The sequence below is a fragment of the Anguilla anguilla genome, chromosome 5, assembly GCF_013347855.1.
Source record: "Anguilla anguilla isolate fAngAng1 chromosome 5, fAngAng1.pri, whole genome shotgun sequence".
In the NCBI taxonomy this organism is placed as follows: domain Eukaryota; kingdom Metazoa; phylum Chordata; class Actinopteri; order Anguilliformes; family Anguillidae; genus Anguilla; species Anguilla anguilla.
Window position 1 is genome coordinate 42150171 of NC_049205.1, and position 20699 is coordinate 42170869.

Here is a 20699-nt window from a genome sequence, read left to right on the forward strand (position 1 = left end):
CAGTACAGGGTGTGCCTTCCACCAGAGGTATATTACATGGCCAGTAGAGAGAGTTACAGTCCCCTAGTTCATCAAATATGCAGTAATGTATCAATCTTAATGATTCTGGTTCAGGAAAGTTGCTGTCTTCAAATTTTACAACCAACTGGAAGACTTAATTAGTCTAATGCCCAAGGCTCACGGCTAGTAGTATTGAGCATGTCTTCACCCAACATTTCCACTAGAGGGCAGTAAAGCCATCTTGCAGGTAGGATATGACTTGGAGAACGCAATAGACATCCCACACTCATCCCCACATACTCACCAAGGGGCCTCTCTCTGTCCACAGCCTGAATGTCCATTAGGCCTGGCAGGTTGCCCCTCACGGTGATGATGTTGGCCCCGGTGTTCTTGTCGGCCCTCTGGATGCTGCGGCTCTGCCAGTCGGTCCAGTAGATGTGAGGACCAAGCAGGGTCAGCCCGTAGGGGTGCTGGACCGGGGACACCAGTGTTCGTCTGTTGGCCCCATTCAGATCTGAAGCCTCAATACGCTGTGAGGACAGAAGTGCAAAACACTAACTCTGGCTCCGTTTTGACCCTTTCCCTCTTCTTTTAGGCCAACAGGAGAAACCGTTCACATTTCAAAATGATCATTAAGAAAGTTATTTAAAGAACAGTGTGTGTGAGTGTTTGTATTTCTGTGTGTAAAGCACATGTGAACTGATGTGTGTATGTGTGTTTGTCTCTAAAGCACATGTGAAGTGATGTGTGAGTGTGTGTGTATGTAACGTACATGAAATTAAATGTGTTTTGTGTTTGTATGTGAATGGGCGGGTGTGTTTAGGTGTATCTGTTTGTGTTGTGAGAGTTTAATTCAGTTGATCAACTAACCTCTGTGTGAGCATCAGCCCAGAGCAGTTTGGATCCAGCCTTATCGACAGCCAACCCATTAGGCCAGCCCAGGTTGCTGCTAATGAGAACGACCCGGTCTGTCCCGTCCATATTGGCCCGCTCCAGCTTGGCATGCTCTCCCCAGTCCGTCCAGTACATATACCTGCCAAGGATTAGAGCATGTAAACCTCAAAACTGTAACAGACAAGTAGGTAACATTACAAAGAAGGTACATAGAGAGTACACTTTGTCTAGACCCAGATTAGCAGTTTTGTATACCCCATCTCATGGTAAAGGGCTATAGCCCGGGGACTGTCCAGGTGCTGCCAGATCAGGACTTTTCTCATGGACCCGTTCAGATTGGCCACTTCGATGCGGTTGGTGCCGGTGTCAGTCCAATAGATTTTCCTGCCCACAGAGTCCACTGCCAGACCGTCTGTGGTCATCAACCCTGAGAAACACGGGAGGGTTTAAGCACACCCGAGAGGTTCCACTACGGGCCAATCCAAATACGGTTTCATTTTCTACAAAATACACAAACCGCACATTTTTAAAGGAATAATACATCAATTATATATGGAATATGAGTATTAATCTGCTCAAATGAAAATGTTTCTTCAGAGACATTCAGAGAGCCATAATTCTGTATCTTGTTTTGAAAGTCAAATATTTTCTCTTACCAGTTGAAATGACCTCTTCATACTCTGTACCATTTATATAGGCCCTGCTGATTCTCTTCAGTGTACTATCAGACCAGTACACTTTTCCTGCAGGAGAAAAATTTCAGAAAATGAGCTCAGAGATACAGTACATTCACTATTCACCAAAATGTTTCAGCACTCCAAAAGTAGTTGAAGTGTTAACCTAATTTATAACTTCTGAGACAGCGATACCATTTGTTAGTCTTGTGCATCAAAATTGTAACTGGGTCGAATGTGTCATGGTTTCCCTTTTTTTACCCTCTTTTGAGTCTACGCCGATGGCGATAGTGTTTTTCATGGATCCGTTGAAGGCCAGTACAACATCAGCAAAGTAAGGAATGTCCAGGGAGACCATGCGAATGTCTGTCCTCCGAGCGAAAATCAGGAAGCTGTTCATCCCTTCAGAGAAAATGCAAATTAGGGGAGTAAGGCAGATGGAGAACTCTAATTAGTCGTATAACACCTTGCAAAGTCTCGACTGATGCAAAACCAACTCTCAACACATCTCGCAGAATCCAACCATAATCATAAGCTCACATGTAAGCTTTCTACAGTGCAACTACTACTTAAGAGATTTTACAAAGCAATTTATGCAAAAAATTACTTTCCAGGAACTTCCATCAAATTCCTCAGCCATTTGGAAGTTGAATGTTGTACTCACATCTTAGACTATTATTAAAACAAGCACAGTTTCCAGAAAGAACATAATAAGAGTTGTGGTATTGTGATTTGTTTTAAGCAGTCGTCTTATGTTTCTAAGCTACAACTGAAGTATTACCTGTTAGTATACACATATTCAACTTCTGAAAGAACTGCATGGTTGAATGACTTGGTTAGAAATTACTGGAAGGTCACTTTCGAGCCATTATCTGAAGATACATATTCAATTCTATCTCCTATTGTTTTTGGACATTGACACAAACAATACCAGCCCCTGGTAGATTTTCTGTTTGTGTAATTTGCTAGAGTCTTCTTTGAAAGTACATCACATTGAAGTGCTAAATATTTAACGTACTTGAAAAAAGCATTTATTTTGTATGAATTGTCACTTTAAATTTTCATACATGCAATAATCCCATCTCCCACAGCCAAACAGCCATGTGAAAGAGACCAGTCCGGTTAAAGGCGTACACAGTAGAACCGAAAAACAGCGCGTAGCTCTGACAGTGAGAGTTAACACTGCATGAGGTCATTGGCAAGACTGACAGGTGCAAGGTTTACAAATGGTCCTGGGGTGGCCGTTTCATCCCCTGGGTTTAGAGATGGAAAGAGGGGACTCCGATTTCAAAGCGGAACTCTGTTCTTTGAGGAGTCTGTGGGGCGCCAGGGGAGGACGGATGGGGGACAGGGGAGGGGGGGCTCTCCTCACCATCTGAGCAGGTCCTGCCATCCGCCTGAAGGTTGATTCCAGTGGGACAGGAGCAGCTGAAGTTGTTGGGGAGGGGGGCCAACAGACAGAGGTGGCTGCACCCCCCATTGTTTTCTTGGCACGGGGTCTCGACTGCAGAAGGGAGATATGGGATATGAGATTCAGTTTTGTCAACTTAAGCATGACCCTGTTGTTGAAATAGACTGTGGACTGAACTGACCACATTTAGTTACCACAGGAACAACATAGTTTCCAACTATGGTAGAGGAATATATATTTGAGAACATCTAGGTAAACAGTACTGCTGTACTACACAGGCATGGAAAAATACTGCCCACATCTGCTGTAATGTGAAGATGTTGAGTATATTGTAGGTTTTCATAAATGTAAAATTCACTCAGCTAAAGATACATCGCCAACTGTTAACATCAGCCTGTTAAAGCATTGCGGAGTGGTGGACAGAAATAATGTGAAAACATTGATACAAAACATTAATACAATGCTAAAATGATGAGCTGTAGAGCTGTAGTGAAAGAGAAAAGATCAAGAGACAGAGTAATGAGCAGCAGACTTATGATGTGTAGACTAGCAGCATGCAATGGTTGAGACGATAGACATGTCTAATAGAGAGACAGTAATTACAGTGATGAGTGTTAAGACTGTTGTAGTGCAAAAGAATGGACACTTTTCCGATGCAGTGATTAAAGTGATGACTAAGGTTGGGTGTTTGTCAGCATGCACAACAGTAGGAACAATAACAAGTGCTTGAAGCTACCAAAAAAAATAATAATAATAATTTGTGGGCCATTTGCCGCTAGGAACAATTAAGTAGAACGCATTGGCAACCTAGTGCATTTAATTACTTCGGTCCATCAAGGCAAGAAAAAGCATGCTTTTTTGCCTTTAACAGAATGTTTTTAGAAACAGAGCATGCTCAAATTTCATTGCTAAAATAATAAAACGGGGTTACTGTGTGTCTGTTTTTATATCTTTAAAGTTTGTTTTGCTACATTTCATACATTGTGAGGTTTGAGTCTTTTATGAAATGCCTGCTGTCACTGACAATGCTACCGCAATGGGGGAAGGAGCGCTCGGCATGAGCACTGCTGACAGAGGCCGTCAAACATCCGATTGCAACAACTGACAAGGATGGGAATCTTGATCCCAGTGCATTCCAGAATCTGTACACATTGTCACACATTTTTTCTCCAGGCATTTGCCAATATGGTTACAATGCTTAGGCCTATTCAAATCACACTGTGGGCTATATTAAGGTTGACGGTTACCATTTAAAAATGCCAAAAAATCACGGAAAAACAGACGAAATTGCAGACAAGGCAAAACATGGGGAAAGTTTCGAAACTGCCAAAACTATGGCAATCACCAAATCTGTGACACCTGCGACTTCTGTCACAAACACCCAGCCACAGTAATGACCTGTAGGCTGAAGAGTTGTGAAGCAATGGATGCTTTATTAATTCAGACTGTAGAGGTACAGTCCAATTAATAAACAGGAATGCATGTACGTATGGTACAGCTCCCTCACCTGATGAGCGGTGCCTGTGGAACATGTGGATGTCCATCAGGTTTTCCAGGTTCTCAGCCAGCGTGACCCGTCCCAGGCCCGTCAGCTTGTCTGCACTCTGGATGCTCTTGGACTGCCAGTCTGTCCAGTAGATCTGGTCTTCATGGAGCGTCAGGCCAAAAGGGTGGGGCAGCTGAGTGCCAATCAATACCTATGAAAATATACAAATCTGTTCAAAGAATGAATCCATTTTGAAAGGTCCTGTGCAGGATAGAAGCCAATATTGTCCTGCTCAAAGGATTACTCATTTTTACATCATTTAGCAAATGATACTCAAGAATTGTTGGCTAGATTTAGTACCCAGCCTATAGTCAGAAGGCATGAAAGCTATTTTATGGTGCATATTAGTGATACTGTGGGTAGGGACCCACAGGTGAGACATGAGAGACACTGAGATGGGTCATAAGATACATGCATATGCCATGCCCCTTCCATAGACAATGGCATGAATCTACCTACAGTAATCACTCCATAGGATAGTGTACATGACCTTTATTTAAAAAAAACTGTTGAACTCCCATATCGGAATATATGAAAGACTCCTTTTTTGATGAGGGTTTGGTCACAGAAAATGTATTCATTGTTTAATAGTGAGTTGTAAAAGAGTCAAAGTTTGGGAACCTGTGAAATACATGACTTGAGCTACATATTCCACAGATTCCCACTCAGTGGCTGAATACTTCCCTCTCTACAACAGAACATTTTAAAGTACATTTGCAAAAAAGTAACATTCAATCTTGTTCTGTCCTGTAGCATTCACAAACATTCTGCTGCTCCCTACCTTTCTCTCTGAGCCATCAAAGTTCCCGTACTCGATCGTCTTCATACCAGCATCAGCCCAGTACAATCTCTCGGTCTGGTAATCAATGGCCAGGCCGTTGGGCCAGGTCAGATTGAAAGAGATGATGACCATGCGGTTAGAGGCATCCATTCCGGCTCTCTCTATCTTAGGGCTGGCACCCCAGTCCGTCCAGTACATGTACCTGAGGACGTAAATGCAAACAGATGAGTGTCCCCGAATACAGATTTACAAGTAATAACACCTGTCTCTTTTCATTTGACATCCAGCACAACATTCAGTCTGAAAACAGCTCCCACCTTTATTTGATGCGCAGTGCAAGATACTCACCGTCCAATCGGATCCACCACTATATCCCGGGGTCGGTCCAGGTTCTCCCAGATAAGCACAGTGCGCATGCTGCCATCAGTGTTGGAGACCTCGATCCGATCTGTGCCTGAGGTGGCAGACATACAGACATAAGGACAGGGAACAGGACTTTAGGTGCATTCTGGGACCACAGAGGCCCAGTGCACAATACAGATCTGATCTGGTGGTCTGGTCCTTGAAGGGTAACCACTGGAAATGTTATGTTGTTCATCACATGAACTTGCAGTTCATTGGGTATGCACACTGAACTATGAAAAAAAACTGGTTTTGCTACAGATAGCCATTTCCTTCCAAGGAAATGTAATGCCCTTACTGTTCTGTGTTAAGTGATCAAGAATGAGTATTATATAAGGGTTCATACAGTATTACGGTGCTTAAGAAACCACTAGCAAATTAGTCATTTAAACAAACAAAATCTACCTACTACAGTACCATGAATTCTTAACTTTCAAGATTGAAAATTGGCATTAAAATGCAGTGTCAGAAGTGTTAGAACTACAATAGCACACATTTTCTTTGAAAAAAATTGGAAAAAAGAAGTGCGTGCCAACATTCAGCTTGAATTATAAAAGAAACTGTTACCAGCATCTGTCCAGTAGAGCTTATTGGTAAGCCAGTCAATAGCAAGACCAGCTGGGCTCTCCAGACTGGTGTCAACAACCATCTGAAAGGAATAAAGTATGAGAAATTAAAACTCATGTCATATTCCAATGAAAACAAGAGATGGACATGCCCTGTTAATCTTTTTCCCCATCTATACAGCATAATATCTTGCCATTTTAATAAACACCAGTAGGTGGCAATATTTATTTTATAAAAGTGGAATGTTGGATTTTTGACAGATTCTTCACAATCATAGGACACCGTGAGTAAAAAGGGAATAACTGAACTATAGCAGACGTTTCTTCTCCGCATCTCCTGTTCAGATGGCACTGACCTCCTGTTTGGAGCCATCCCACTTGGCCCGGTTGATGGAGTCAGTGGTGACATCCGTCCAGTAGATACATTCCTCCTGGGCATCCCAGTCCAGCGCCACCGCGTTGCGCACGTCCGCCAGTGGGATGACGTCATCCGACCTGTCCTCGGTGTCGAAGCTGATCCGACGGATGTCCGTCCTTCGGGCAAAAAGCAGGAACTTGTCAAGACCTGATCAAAGACCAAAGGTCTCTTGTCAGTCTTCTAGGTTTAACAACAGGTCACCACAAACAAACACAGCAAAGCTTCTTCTAAATTCACTTCAGCAAAGCTATAAAACTACATCACAACAACACTACATTAAAAGGTAATGAAGAAGCCAGATGTTGAAATCAGGTATGAACAAAGGACCTAATTTGCCTAATTACCATTGTGATGCAGAATAACTAGTCTATCACACTCTATGCCTAAAGTGTTTCACAGGCTGCAGTACAACAGGAAATACAGTATATTGGGTGTAACATGTGGAAAAGTTATGGAAATTTATCAGGGACATATCACATATAAATCAGTCATATTACTCCACACTCTTACACAGCACTCTGCTAAAGAGCCTGCTCTAATTGTATGGCAATGTGGCACAGTAGCTTAAATTAGAATTCAACCAAAAGGATGCAGATTCAGCACTTCTGTTGTACTCTTAAGGGGGAAGTATAAAGCAAGAATGCAACTGGATAAATCACCCAGCATAAGGGTGTGCTCTAAACAACTCAAAATCATGGAGCAGTCATGTACACAGGATATGCGATCGACAGTCAGCTACACTCACTCTCAGCGCAGTTGTGGCTGTCCACCTTTTTGAAGCCAGTGGGGCAGGCGCAGGTGTAGGTCTTGTTGCTAGGCAGACACAGGTGGCTGCAACCCCCGTTGTCGTCTCCACAGCGGTTCTGCCCCCCTGGAAGAAAGACACAACGATGGAGGTTTTGTCCCGCTGATTGGAATGAGATAACTTTTGAGAAAATGCCACCAATACACCCTGCTGACCTGCTGGCTGCCTCTGTGGGTGCAAGGTGTGGATGTCCATGGGGAAGTGCAGTTTGTTGCGGATGATCTCCTGGTTTTTTCCCGTGAACTTGTTGGCGCTGTTGATGCTCTTGGTGTGCCAGTCGGTCCAGTATAAACTGTCCTCAAACACTGTGATGGCGAAGGGGTGGGGCAAGCCTGCAAAATATGAACATCATACTAATATAAAAGGTGCACTATATGAAAATACAAAAAGGTGTGTGCCCTGTGTGCTTCTTGGTATATGAGGTTCTGGCTGCAGCAAAAGACCAACTGAAAACTGTAAGAGCCAGCTTTCCCAATGGTGTATTTTTAAAAGCTAGTGCTAAAACTCTACCCTCATTTCATAGAATGCCCATGACACATTTCAGTGCTCTTTGTCAGTCTCACAAAGAACACACTATTACAGATTCCGGCTTCTCTAGTAGTTATATAATAACTTGCTAAAAACGCAAACAAGATTAAGCAAGTCTAGTTCGGCTGGACCCTGGATACAGCCTGTGAGGAACACTGTGTGTCAGAAACTGGAACCTTTGACCCATGACGTTTTGTCCATAAATGGTACAGGACCCTCTTTTCATGGAGGTTCCAGAATATACTTGCTCATTATTTAAAGTCAAAAATATATAACGTCTTATTATTTTTACATAACTTATTCATTTTTAATCAATAACAAAATGGTATATATATATATATATATATATATATATGGGTAGACACATTCATCTTCCAAAATGCACAAAAAATCTTTTAAAATATCCCAAAACAGCTTGTGCAGGCAGTCCCTTTCAGGGCAAATAGAGTCCAAATGACCATCAAATATCTCCAAAGAGGTCATACAGCACAATTCATGCATTGCACAGTGTGTCTAAATGGCACGTATTTTCATCAGTATATGGCACAATAAGTCTCAACAGAAATCCTTATTTTTGAAAGCCTGGATGGTCATACGCACCCCTGCAGAATTCTGCTCACTGTGCCCGTAGCCTTTTGGACTCAAAGCGCAATTGTTCGGCTACATAAAACTTTGATTATGCTGCATAAGACATTTGGACAGTAATTCTAAAGACCCATGCATCCTTCCACTATTTTAGATTTTTTTGAGTGATGTCCTAAATCATTCTTGCAGTTTGCCTCCCATAGAAGGTCTATACAAATTATAAAAGCTTAGCCCTATTTCTATATTTGTCAAAGGAGGACTTCAGAGTGTTTCACAGCTATATCTAATTAGGGCAATCCATTAGCTAGCTATCGATATTTGAATCAGTTATGACAGTTTGCTAGGTTAACTAGCTAGCAATGTGGTTATACTGTACTTATTATAAATGGTTACCTCAGGACCAGCTGACTGAGGACTGTTTTTGGCCATGTCACTGGAAAGCAGTTTGCGGGAGAATTTGTCAACAACTCCTTTTTTTCCCCAGATGAATGCTAAATTTTAAGCAAGTTTATAGGCAGTAATATATAATTTAAATGAGCCCATACCCCAACGTCCATATCGTGCAACTGGCTGCAATACAAAAGTCAGTTATTTTTAACTTTTTTTCCCAGCTATTATTTGAGCACACGCGAGGAATGCTAGCACCCTCTCTCCCCCTTGGCCCCTGTGAAAGCTGGAATGACAGCTGCAGCATGGAGGGATTTTTCCTATGGAGGCTTCTGTCCACATATCACAGCCTGTGGCCCCACACACAAGTCCTTTCCTTGGGAGTCCCTGTATCCACCCCCCACCCCCACCCCCAAGGGGACAAAAAAAAAAAAAAAACATACGCAGGTGCACAGGTGTGAGCCAAGATCAGTATGAAAACACCACCAACAACCCAAACCACATCAAACACAGAAGTGCTGGCGGCTGTCCAGCTTCTGTCATGGGTAGGGGCCCAGAGCACACGTCTCATTTGTTCGGCCTGTTGTTTGAGCAAACAGTAGGGTTGAGTGGGAACTGCTCTTCGGAGCAGCACCTCATTACAGACTCTTATTCTTACAATACACATCATTAAAGGCTTTTCTCTGAGCTGCTAGTCCTAACCCACACTACCACAAACGTGCTAAAGTCCCCTGCTAACACATATTTTATCACAACGTTGCTGCAGCATTCTGCACCTTTTTGGGTGAGACCATTCAGAGATCTGGGTAGCTTCATTCATATTCACAAGTCTCCCTATTTGTGACAGCTCCTACCAACTGACTGCAAAACAGCACAATACCAATCTTAGCCATGGCTCAGGAGAGCTTCAGGACAGCCCAGCATTGCTAAAGGACACAAAGCTACCCACCATTTCTCCGCTTCTTCCTCCCCAATTAATTTATGTGGGCCCCGCAGGAATTCACTCTGCTGAACAAGGCCCTGATCTGGTAGCCCAAGGATGGTTTACTCTCCCCGTAAACAACTTGAGGAGGGTTTTCACGCCAGAGCGGCTTCTGTGTTTAGCCAGCCAAAAAGCAAGTCAGTTTTATTTGGTATATACAAAGTACACTGCAGACTCTGAAGGAAAGCTGCCTTGGCCTGCTTTTCTGACCATGATTTTACTAGTCAGTTTACAAGGGGCTGCCCATTTCGCATTTATTGAGGGTATGGCGTTGATCTCTGCCTTCTGTTCCTTAGACAAGTTATATGTCACTCTGACTCAACAGCAATGCACGCCAATGATCACTCTGAAGTACAGTATAAAGCTTGAAGTCGGGCCAATTTTTTGTCTTAAGGAAATTAAATTTCCTCTAAACTTTAATGTAGGGGGCTGTAAATCTAATCCAAAGTATTATATCACAAATTGAGAGGTCTATGGCAAAACCTGAGTTATTCAAATTCACTTAGAAACAGGACCTGTTTGGTTTGATTCTGCAGGTTTGCCTCAAGTTCTGTTTTCAGTTTGTCAGAAGCGGGCCCCACCTTGGCTTATGACCGCCTTCCTATTCTGGCCGTCCAGGTCTGCCCGTTCGATCACATGGTGCTTGGCGTCCACCCAGTATATCCGGTGGCCGGCGTAGTCAATGGTGAGCCCGTTAGGCCAGAAGAGGTTGGTGTCAGCGATGATGCGTCGGTTGGACCCGTCCATGTTGGCGTACTCGATGCGTGGGGTGGTGCCCCAATCCGTCCAATAGATCTTCCTGAAGACAGTATAAACAAGCTTGCATAACACTGAAAATGTAATGCACTTATCTTGATGACATTATGCTGACACAGCCTCTGAGCCGCCCATATTTGTTAATATTGCATTTTGTATTTATATAAATTTAAAACATGGTGAACAGAAAAAAAGTCTGATAAGACAAAAAAATCATAACATGCATTTTTAATGTGCAGTTCTTTGTCAAATGAAAGCAATCAGAAATTCAGAATTTTCTGAGATTTTGTCCTATGGACATAGACAGATCGACAGACTCGTACCCCTCGATGGGGTGCAGGGCGATGGCCCGGGGCTTCTCCATGCTCTGCCAGAGCAGCACCTTCCTGTGTGTGCCATCCAGGTTGGCCACCTCGATGCGGGACGTCCCAGAGTCTGTCCAGTACAGCTTGTCGTGGATCCAATCGATAGCTAATCCACCTGAAGTGGATTAACCCCGAGGTCAAACACTGCAGACTGATACTTCAACTTCAGCACTAAAGACACTTTCATTCCCATAGTTTACGATAGTGGGCAAACCTGGTCCTAGAGTGCGCTATGGGTGTTTCAGGATTTTGCACTACTTGGACCTTCACAAAACAATGATTTGATTTAATGATGAGGTTTAATGAAGGTAGGAGACTATGTGCTGGGCACTACAAGCAGTCAGATAACCCTCTGCTGTCTTAGTGATCTGGCAAGCAGTGCCTCAAAGTAAGCCACTGCTTGTAGCATAGACATGTCACCACCTTACATGGTGACAGTCATAGACAGAAATATTGCACAATATTTTTTCTCCTGCAAAACCTGCCTTATACTTGTCTTGACCAGCTGACTTAAGGTCATGATTAATTTAAGGAAAGATCTGAGAGATTATCATTTTGTATACCATTTTATAATAATATAGTATAGACATTTTTTAAAATTAATCTACACTACTACAGGTACAGCATGTGATTCATCTCTCACATGTTTGTTGGAAAACAGCTAAGTTTTAAGTGCAATATTTAATGCTATTCATCTCAGAAAAATGTTCACATTGGACCATTTTTGATTTGGCTTTGGAATTACAACTTCCACAAATGTAACATTTCAGCATCTCACATAGACAGTCCTGCTGGCAAGTAAAAACATTGAGCCATCTGCTACTAAGCAAATACAAACCATTCGCAAATCATTTTTAATGCTTTATGCTAGAACCCTTTAAAATGCATAGTAGTTAATAATAAATAAGTAAATAATAAAGGGGTCAATATTGAATATGATCTTGCTCATCTTTGTACGTGGAAGAGGGATTCCTGAACAGGGGCTGCCAAATGTGCCAGGTAACACCACAGCATTCATGAAACATTTTTCTTATTCACAATTTTTCATTTTCACATGTTACGGAATTCCCCCCCAAAAAACATACAACAAACATACAACATACATTGCTGTAACAAAACCACCAAGCCTCAGCATTGTTGCCACATCGCAGTACAACACTGCGTGAACACTGTACACTGGGTTGGCAGTACCTGGGCTCTCCAAGCCGGTTGACACCACCTCCTCTACGTTGCTGCCGTTGAGGTTGGCCTTCATGATGCGGTCCAGAGTGACGTCGGACCAGAACACCAGCTCCTTGCTGTGGTGGAAGTCCAGCGCAATGGCGTTCTCCAGATTGTTGAGCAGAAGAGTGTACTCGGAGCGGTGCGGCAGAACCTGGCGAATGTCGATCCGGTTGGCGAAAAGCAGGACGGGCTCTGGACCTGTTCCCAGAGAAAAAGAGGTGAGAAAGCAAGAGAGAGAGAGACCGTTTAACAAACCCTGAGGGACTTTTCCAGTTCCAAAGCAAAGTTGGATCCAATTTATGAGTATTATACGAATATGAATTCAGAGCTCAAAAACAAATGCAAAGCATTAGTACCATTTGAAAAACTGGTTTCAGACAAATTTCAGTAGGGCATTTTTTGGCCATTAATTAATTTAGTAAATGCTCTAATCAGGACAGGAATAATAAGGACACTATGAACAAAACTGAAAGCAACACAATGAGTAATTGTAATGTACAGTGGCAACAATTAAACACATAAGCAAATTATTTATTGCTGGAAAACCATTTCTAACTGCAGTTGTGTGTCAGTTTATACAAGCAGAACAAGAATGTGGCCTTTTTCACCACAACCTCTAACAGCTCCAAGCTGGATTGGCCTTTGAACAACGCTTGAACTTTAACCCAGACACCTCCAGACACACTCTACCTACTGAGAACAAAAATGTTACCATGTCAGAGTGTAAAAAACTATTTAAACTATACAATAGCCGGGTGTAATTTATGGAATGTGTGAACGCCGATTGTGACGCACCTAATGCCTTGCAGCTGCGCTTGTCGGGCCTCAGCTCATATCCCTGCACACACCAGCACTGAAACTCCCCCTCCGTATTGGTGCAGCCCTGGCTGCAGTAGCCTTCCTCTGCACACTCGTCCACATCTAGGTCGGTCCATGTGGTGTAGGGGAGAAACAGAGGGGTGATCAGGAGATAGGTCCAATTTTCATTTACAGGACTGACAGACAGATTAATCACCCTAATATGAGGACGCCCATTTACGGTTTCATATATGTCAATTCCACATTTTAAATAAATAAATGGAAATCAGTTTGTAATTCAATCCCATAGCTGCAGTATACATTCACACATAAGAGCTAATTTCTTTATAGTAATTTTAAGAACATTCCTTAGCCAAATAGCTGCATTAATACATCCACTGCAGCTCAACACTGATCAGACCATGACAGTGAATAAATAAATTTAACTCCCTGAATTTCAGGATCATAGTCTTTTTCAGTTCTGACAATGATCGCCCCCTTCTATCTAAAACTAGAAATGGTTATATAGGCAGAAGCTAATAAAAAATGTGTGCCCTGCAGGATATAATACAAGAGAAAGTTTCAAAATGAGCTCTTCTTTTCCGCTGGCAATAATGAGAAGCTATGAGCTCCAATTTATTATTCTAGTGACACCAAGCACCGTGAACGTAGCTCGGCTAATATTTCGTGGAACTAAACAGATTGTTGCATTACTTTCGCAAGTAACCTGAAATACTCCCAGCATTGAAAGTTTGTGTAATTAATCTAATAGTATAATTCGCTTTTAAATTGTGCAGAAAGTTGTGTAACTGGCAGGCCCACTCTCTTACCATGACAGGATTTCCCATCATCCATCAGTCGGTAGCCGGTGTGGCAGGTGCACTGCACTAGGCCCTGGGCCATGTGACACTTGTGACTGCAGCCGCCGTTGTTCACGTTACAGCTCCCCTCACTCAGCCTGGGCCCTAAGAGCCCACAAGACAGGTAAGAACACGAACCGCACAGGCAGACACAGCAGCATTCCCTCACACAAACATGTGCACACACACATACCTACACACAACCCTGCGCACACAGGCACCCGTAAGGAAACGCAGGCTAGAATTAGCGTACACGCCCAGACAACCACACACACACACACACAGAGGAACACAATCCTGGAGTTCTGAAGCACCACAACGGACAGGATTTTGCTCCAGAAAAGCCCTTAATCACCCGTTCTGCTACGGACCGACGAGAGGTTCGAGACACTCACGGCATTCTTGGTGCGGCCGCTCGTCCGTGCCGTCCCCACAGTCGTTGGCCCCATTGCACACCTTCCTGTGGCCGATGCAGCGGCCGTTCCCGCACAGGAACTGGTCAGGGGCGCAGGGCGATGTGTCTGAGACCAGAGAATGCAGGCGTGTTAGGGTGTCACAAAGTCCTTCTTAAATGGAACAACAGTATTACATTAACCATTTTAAAGCCCCACATGAATGCAGGCAAGGAATGGTCAAAGCCACTGACTGTGGCTGAAATGCTGTAGGTCCTCCACAGTTAAACTCTCTGGCATTACACAACAGGGGACGCTGAACGGGTGAAGGATGGAGTAAGCATGGAGACTGCCGTTACCCGTCTTCTCACAGCTATCCTCGTCGCTGCCGTCAGAGCAGTCGTCCTCGCCATCACATCGCCATGACAACCGTACGCAGCGGCCGGATGCGCAGCGAAACTGATCAGTGGTGCACATGGATGTGGCTGGAAGAGATAGAACAGTGTGAGAGGCCGTGCACACACAGACACATGGACACACGGACGGACAGACAGACAGACACACACACACACACACAAACCCACACATACATACACAATCAAACATAGGTGACTGCACTTACTGCAGTTCTTCTCATCGGATTGGTCGTCACAGTCGTACTCGCCGTCACACCTCCAGCCAGCATTGATGCACATGCCGCTGCTGCACATGAACTCCACTGAACGACAGGGCTGGTGGGAGGCTGGGGGGAGGGGGGAGGGGTACAATAACAAGTCAATAAATATATTCAAGACATGATACTAACTATTATATCTGGTGGACATTTAATTTTACGAGTGCAATAATAATAATTTCCTGGATACTATATATTAAACCCTTGAATGGTCATGCAATTAGATGCCGTCGTCTGACAATAACATTGTCATTAATTATTGTTTTTATTGGTCAATGATTCAAGGTGCAGCACTATAACCTGTATACTGCTGAAAAGCTTAGACTCTTTCACACTATGATGCAAAAAAAAAAAACATCTCAATTGGTAAAACTACTAGAGATAACAAAAGAAATAACAAGGCAGCCCCCCTTCCACAAGAGGGCTGAAATTGACACCCCAGGATGACGATTACGATATTTTATAATCCAAAAAATGTCTGCAACAAGACAAACGGCTGCTAATCCTTCTCTACTGGGATTTAAGTGAACAAATTACCCCGAGTCAAAACAAATGAATCTTTGTACTCTTTCTACATAGGCTAGGAAAAGTTAATGCGTTATTTTCCATTGAGCTGTATGCATTTTCAGAAGCACCTGAAAACAATAATTTCTATAAATACCCACGTACTTTATTCAAATGCATCATAAAAATATATGCTGATGTAGGTTTAAATGAAGCTGAAGGAACTGTGTACGCATGCATGTTTGCACACGCACACACACACCTGCAAATCCTAATGGCTCAACAAGTGTGGAGAAGCCAAGAGAATGCAAAAAGAAAGCAAACCCCCCTTCTGTAAAACTATCTGATGTAAAACGTATCAAAATAGCAGGTGGTTTTCACCAGGGAGAATAAAGTCATTAAAAATGCTCAGTTTTCCCCTGTAGGAATGTACTTATCAGCTAATACTGTACACCGTCTATCACATCCACAAAACTCATTTATGGACAAAAAAGCCAAGGAAGATTAAGATATTTCATCTTGTATAAGCCGGAGCCAAGTACAGATCTTTGTATTAAACAAAGCTGCCTTGATGCTGTCTTCATCGCAGTGGGAAGGCTGAGGAATTCCTCCTGAAGATGAGTCGTCAGCACAGGAATGTCTGTTTGCCACATTGTTCAAGGTGTTTTCTTTTACTTTGAAGCTTGCTCAAATTTCTAAAAAAATGTTAAACATCTTACTGCAATTGTTATTAAAAATGTGGTGTGAAGAGGAAATGTGAAAAGGAAATGTACAATTATTCATTATATTACCAAAGAATTAATCCCCTTTACCACCCAGAAAGTTTTTTTTGTAAACATTCAAAAATATAACAAGACCAAGTCATAACCTAGTATGTGGCTGGACCGGCCGACCAATGGTGTAACTTCAGAACTCGGCCGAGTTTTGCGGCATTGCACATAAAATGCAGTCCTCCAAAAATCTGGGATGAAAATACAGCTTCAAAAATTCAACTAATCATATTAAATACATGACAATCTGCAGGAGCAGCTGAGAGCAAATTTCAAGACTGCGTGTTCTAGCCAGATGAACCGCAAGGACACTCCGCATGGCACAGGGAGCTGGCCAGGGACATATCGTAACTCCTGTCTCACACAGTCAGGCTTCAGAGAGCTAGCTCTTGATTTCAGTAAACAAAACAATAAAAATGACGAACGACCAACTAGAACTGCAAACCCCTACTCCATTGGTTAAAAACATAACTTTTGTTTGCGGTTCATCGGAGAGGCAGAACCGCTCCTCAATCTGAGTATACGCGCATCTCTTAGCTCAGAGTTATGAGGGAATTGCTCCATAAATACAAGCGCAGAGGAATTTGGGGGCGTTTGTGGAAAAGACACTTTCATGAAAACCCTAATGCAAGCCCGGAGTGGCGCTGACTGGGTTTGTACAGGTGTTAATAATTATCTAACTCGCAGAGGTCTGTATCTTTACAACTGTGTACTCAGGCAGGGCCAAAATACTAAATAAAAAGCTTGCCCTGGCACAGAGTCTCCGTCATCGTTTACTTAAGGCTGCAGCTCGCCCTGTGATCGTTTTTTAAATGGAACAACCTTAGAAGTGTGTCATAATATGTGGGCTAACTGACATGGCAAAGGGATTCAGCTGCAAGGTGTTTGTGTAATATCAGAATGACAGAAGGCCTAGAGTATTTGACTCAACATCATAATGTTTAACACTCTGTTAATGTGCTTCCTGTTGAGACGCACAGGGCCGCACTGTAATCCCATTATCGGGCGCAGCTGGGACCTCGGCGTGGGCCAGGACTCAACATGAGAGCAAAGCAGGTGCAGATGTGTGTGGGGTGCGGTGGCCCAAGGACCCGTTTGCAGCAGACAATGTGCAATACTTATGAGCGTGAGCACCATCCAGCTGTCCCACTCCAGACCTCAAGACTGCTCCCACACTCATGCCATAAGAAATATACTGGCATTCAGGGGTTCACTTAAAATTTCTTTGTAAACAGACTAATTATCGTTTTCTTTGAAGGCATGATGTAATGCTCACAATTATACACATGCACATACACGACCGTGAATTTTGAACCTTAGCACAGGTATCGCGTTAAACATTCCAAGAATATTTTTCGGGTGTTTTTGCCGTGACACAAAAAAAACTGAAGACTGAAAATGTCCAGATATTCGATATCAGATATTTACTGAAATATAAAATGGGAATGAAGGCTCGGTGCTCTAGTCATCCCCCTGTAATTTCAACATGTTGGTGCAGTGATGCAGAAAGTGTGAAGGAATGCAGTTCACGTGTTAATGCAAGCTTTCTGGAGGTGGCCCTTACTGCAGTCAGACTCATCGGACCAGTCCCCGCAGTCATCGTCCCCATCGCAGTGGTAGATGTCCAGAATGCAGCGGCCGTAAGCACACTGGAACTCCTCCACACTGCAAGTGGCCATCATCATGTCCGAGGCTGCATGGGAGACAGATTTATCACAAAACATGTAGAAATCGGAAATATAGCACAAATAGAAGCTATATAATAAAGACAGAATAAATAAACGCTACGAGCTGGATTGTTTTTTTTCTGTTGGATAATGAATAACGATAAATGAAAGCAGATGGTGCGTATGTCCCTCCCAGACTTATTTACAATTTAGAATTCTGAGAGTTCAAAGCCGCCTTTGAAACAGAATATTGTAAAGAGCAGATTGAGTCTGTTGGCCTTTAATACTGGTTTTTACCCATCCTGCACTTACACATTGAGATATACAGCAGTCTCCAAATTTCTGCTCAAGTTTATATGCTATATTTATGGCCCAATGGATTTACTCACAAATGTAAAAACTGCTTGTTGTGGCAGGCATTTTTGCACCTCTTTTGATAATTTAATAACCACTTCATATACCATCTGCGCTTTTACCAAGACGACAACATACATACTGTAGAATACTATTTTGAGTTGCAATTCAGATCAGACATGCTTTACTTTTTGGTCAGTACTTTTGGTTGACACTGATTTTAAAAGCAAGTATAGTACCACATGACAATGACTGCAAATAAAAGAGAACCATCTCTGGGACCAATCAGCTTTAAAAAAAGAATATTTATCTTCCTCATCCCCACAACTGTCATTTGAGTTTGCAGAGCAAAAACATGTGTGGACATACTGCCTTTGAGGTTCTATCTGCCTATGATGACATTAAACAATGGCAATTCAACAGGAATGCTGTCTACCAACATTACACAATGAAGAGCAGAAAGCAGATATGCTGGAAGTCCACCCTGCCTATGACAAAACGTAACAATGCAGCGAGGGGACAGAAACATGTGACTCTTGAATCGTCCTCAGGTTTGTTTGACTCAAATACAGTATACGGTAAATATAAACGATAGGCTAACAACATGGGCTGGGGTAAACATTTCAATGTGCAGCAACTATATTTATACATTCAATACCAGCGTGGCTTGTGATCAAGACTGGCAAAACAAAGAATCCTGCTGATAACCTATCCAACCATTACCATGACTCACCTGGGCCTTCAATGCCTGCAAACACTATTATTAAAGCTCAGCTTAGTATGTGATAAGATAAACTACGCAATCACACAACATCTACAGACCTGTCTCTGATGATGATGTGGTGCAAATATTCCATTAACCCTCACCCACCCTTCACTGCCAAGCACTGGTTACCTTTCAGTCTTTCCCCTCACTGGAGAGAAAGGCTTCATTGAAGCTTCAGGTTAGGGAAAAGACGGGAGGCTGTTCCCCACAGTAAGAAGCAACAAGCTTTCAATCCCCAAGCTCCCTGCCAACCCTGGCAATTTGCAGCCAGGACTATTATCAGCACAGATGAAAGCCGTGCCCTTAGCTAGTCGACAGCACAGAACTGCGCTTTGAAGTCCTCCTGAGAGGCCCTATCTGAAGAGGAAGAACCGCCAGCCATCATGTTCAATATTCTCTTCACGTAGGTCAGCCCACAGCCTCACTGAGCCCCCCATCTAATTTAGACCTCACATTTATACCTAAGAGCAGGACATCCCTTCTCCTGTATACCCCTGGGGTTTTATGGGTTTGAGAACAGGTGTAGGCAACACTAGACTGAGGAACCTTTTGTAGAATCACACATCCTTTATCAAAAGGTTTATAATGCAATGACTAATTTAGCAAAACTGTTTTTTGGGAAGGGTATGGTATCCAGGTAACCAAGTAAGGCACAGCATATCTTCATGTTTATGTGATTATTGGTACACCATCTCACAAAATCCAAGCTCACAACTATGTTGCTTATCGCTTCACTGCATTGCTATATCTATCAATCATGTTCACAAATCATATCCTTGAAAAATATAAAACTTTCATTAAGGACATAAAAAATTAAGAAATTAGAATAATTTATGCTGAACGTATCTAAACCTTTCAAACAAGTGTATGATGCAAGGAAAAGGTGAAAAGCCAAGGCATGCTCTGGTTGCAAGCAGAAGATGGGCTTTTGGACCAAAATTGGTTTTCTGACAAGCCTATATCTCAGTTGTCGTTCAGTTGACAGTTTCTTCAATTCCATTTGGAAAAGATTACATTCTGATGTATCCTGGAAGGAAAAGTCAATAAGATCTTCAGGTGTAAGTATTATCTGTCCAGAACTTGACTGTAATGAGAGGTCATAGAAATTGGAAAGCTGGGTGGGATTGTTTACTGGAGTAATCATTCACAACATTTTAATAGAAACACAAAAAAACTTTCTGTAAAATTACCACTTTCACTCCTGAGTAAGTAAAGGATAGAACGAGGGGCTAAATAAACTGTAAATGTACCAGAGCACAGTAAATAATATGACCAACGTCTCTGGCCAGGCTATTTTAAGAACATCACAGTAATCAGATTTTTGGGCTTGGGCCATCTAACAGTAAAGTAACTGCTTTTAAATAGTCAAGTCTAAAACCCATGCAATACCCAAAAAGCGAATGGCCTCGCAATTTATCAGCCTCATTACAATTTTGGCATTCTTCATGATAGATGCATTACCGAGGGACTTCCTCTAAAATTTGGCATGGTAAATGTACCTCCTGCTCCAGTGCAGTGGCTTTCATGAGCCAGAAATATCTATGGACTGACTACAGTCCTATACCGACTAGGTCCTTATTAAGCTTATGCT

The 20699-nt window shown here is 42.7% G+C and overlaps 1 protein-coding gene across 2 annotated transcripts in view; it reads right to left on the bottom strand.

Moving 5' to 3' along the window:
- Positions 1-20699, bottom strand: part of LOC118227957 (low-density lipoprotein receptor-related protein 4-like) — an 88928-nt gene that overhangs the window by 10673 nt on the left and 57556 nt on the right. For both annotated transcript variants that reach the window (XM_035419065.1, XM_035419064.1), the window contains exons 6-27: positions 17886-18014; positions 14997-15116; positions 14734-14859; positions 14378-14503; positions 13953-14087; positions 13120-13245; positions 12292-12522; positions 11059-11215; positions 10561-10778; positions 7653-7829; positions 7438-7563; positions 6631-6839; positions 6276-6357; positions 5655-5760; positions 5307-5508; positions 4487-4676; positions 2941-3072; positions 1830-1970; positions 1551-1637; positions 1150-1321; positions 871-1033; positions 305-530 (exon numbers count right to left, since the gene is read on the bottom strand). In XM_035419065.1, the coding sequence (XP_035274956.1) occupies positions 305-530; positions 871-1033; positions 1150-1321; positions 1551-1637; positions 1830-1970; positions 2941-3072; positions 4487-4676; positions 5307-5508; positions 5655-5760; positions 6276-6357; positions 6631-6839; positions 7438-7563; positions 7653-7829; positions 10561-10778; positions 11059-11215; positions 12292-12522; positions 13120-13245; positions 13953-14087; positions 14378-14503; positions 14734-14859; positions 14997-15116; positions 17886-18014 (3381 nt within the window). The remainder of the gene's footprint in view (positions 1-304; positions 531-870; positions 1034-1149; positions 1322-1550; positions 1638-1829; positions 1971-2940; positions 3073-4486; positions 4677-5306; positions 5509-5654; positions 5761-6275; positions 6358-6630; positions 6840-7437; positions 7564-7652; positions 7830-10560; positions 10779-11058; positions 11216-12291; positions 12523-13119; positions 13246-13952; positions 14088-14377; positions 14504-14733; positions 14860-14996; positions 15117-17885; positions 18015-20699) is intronic.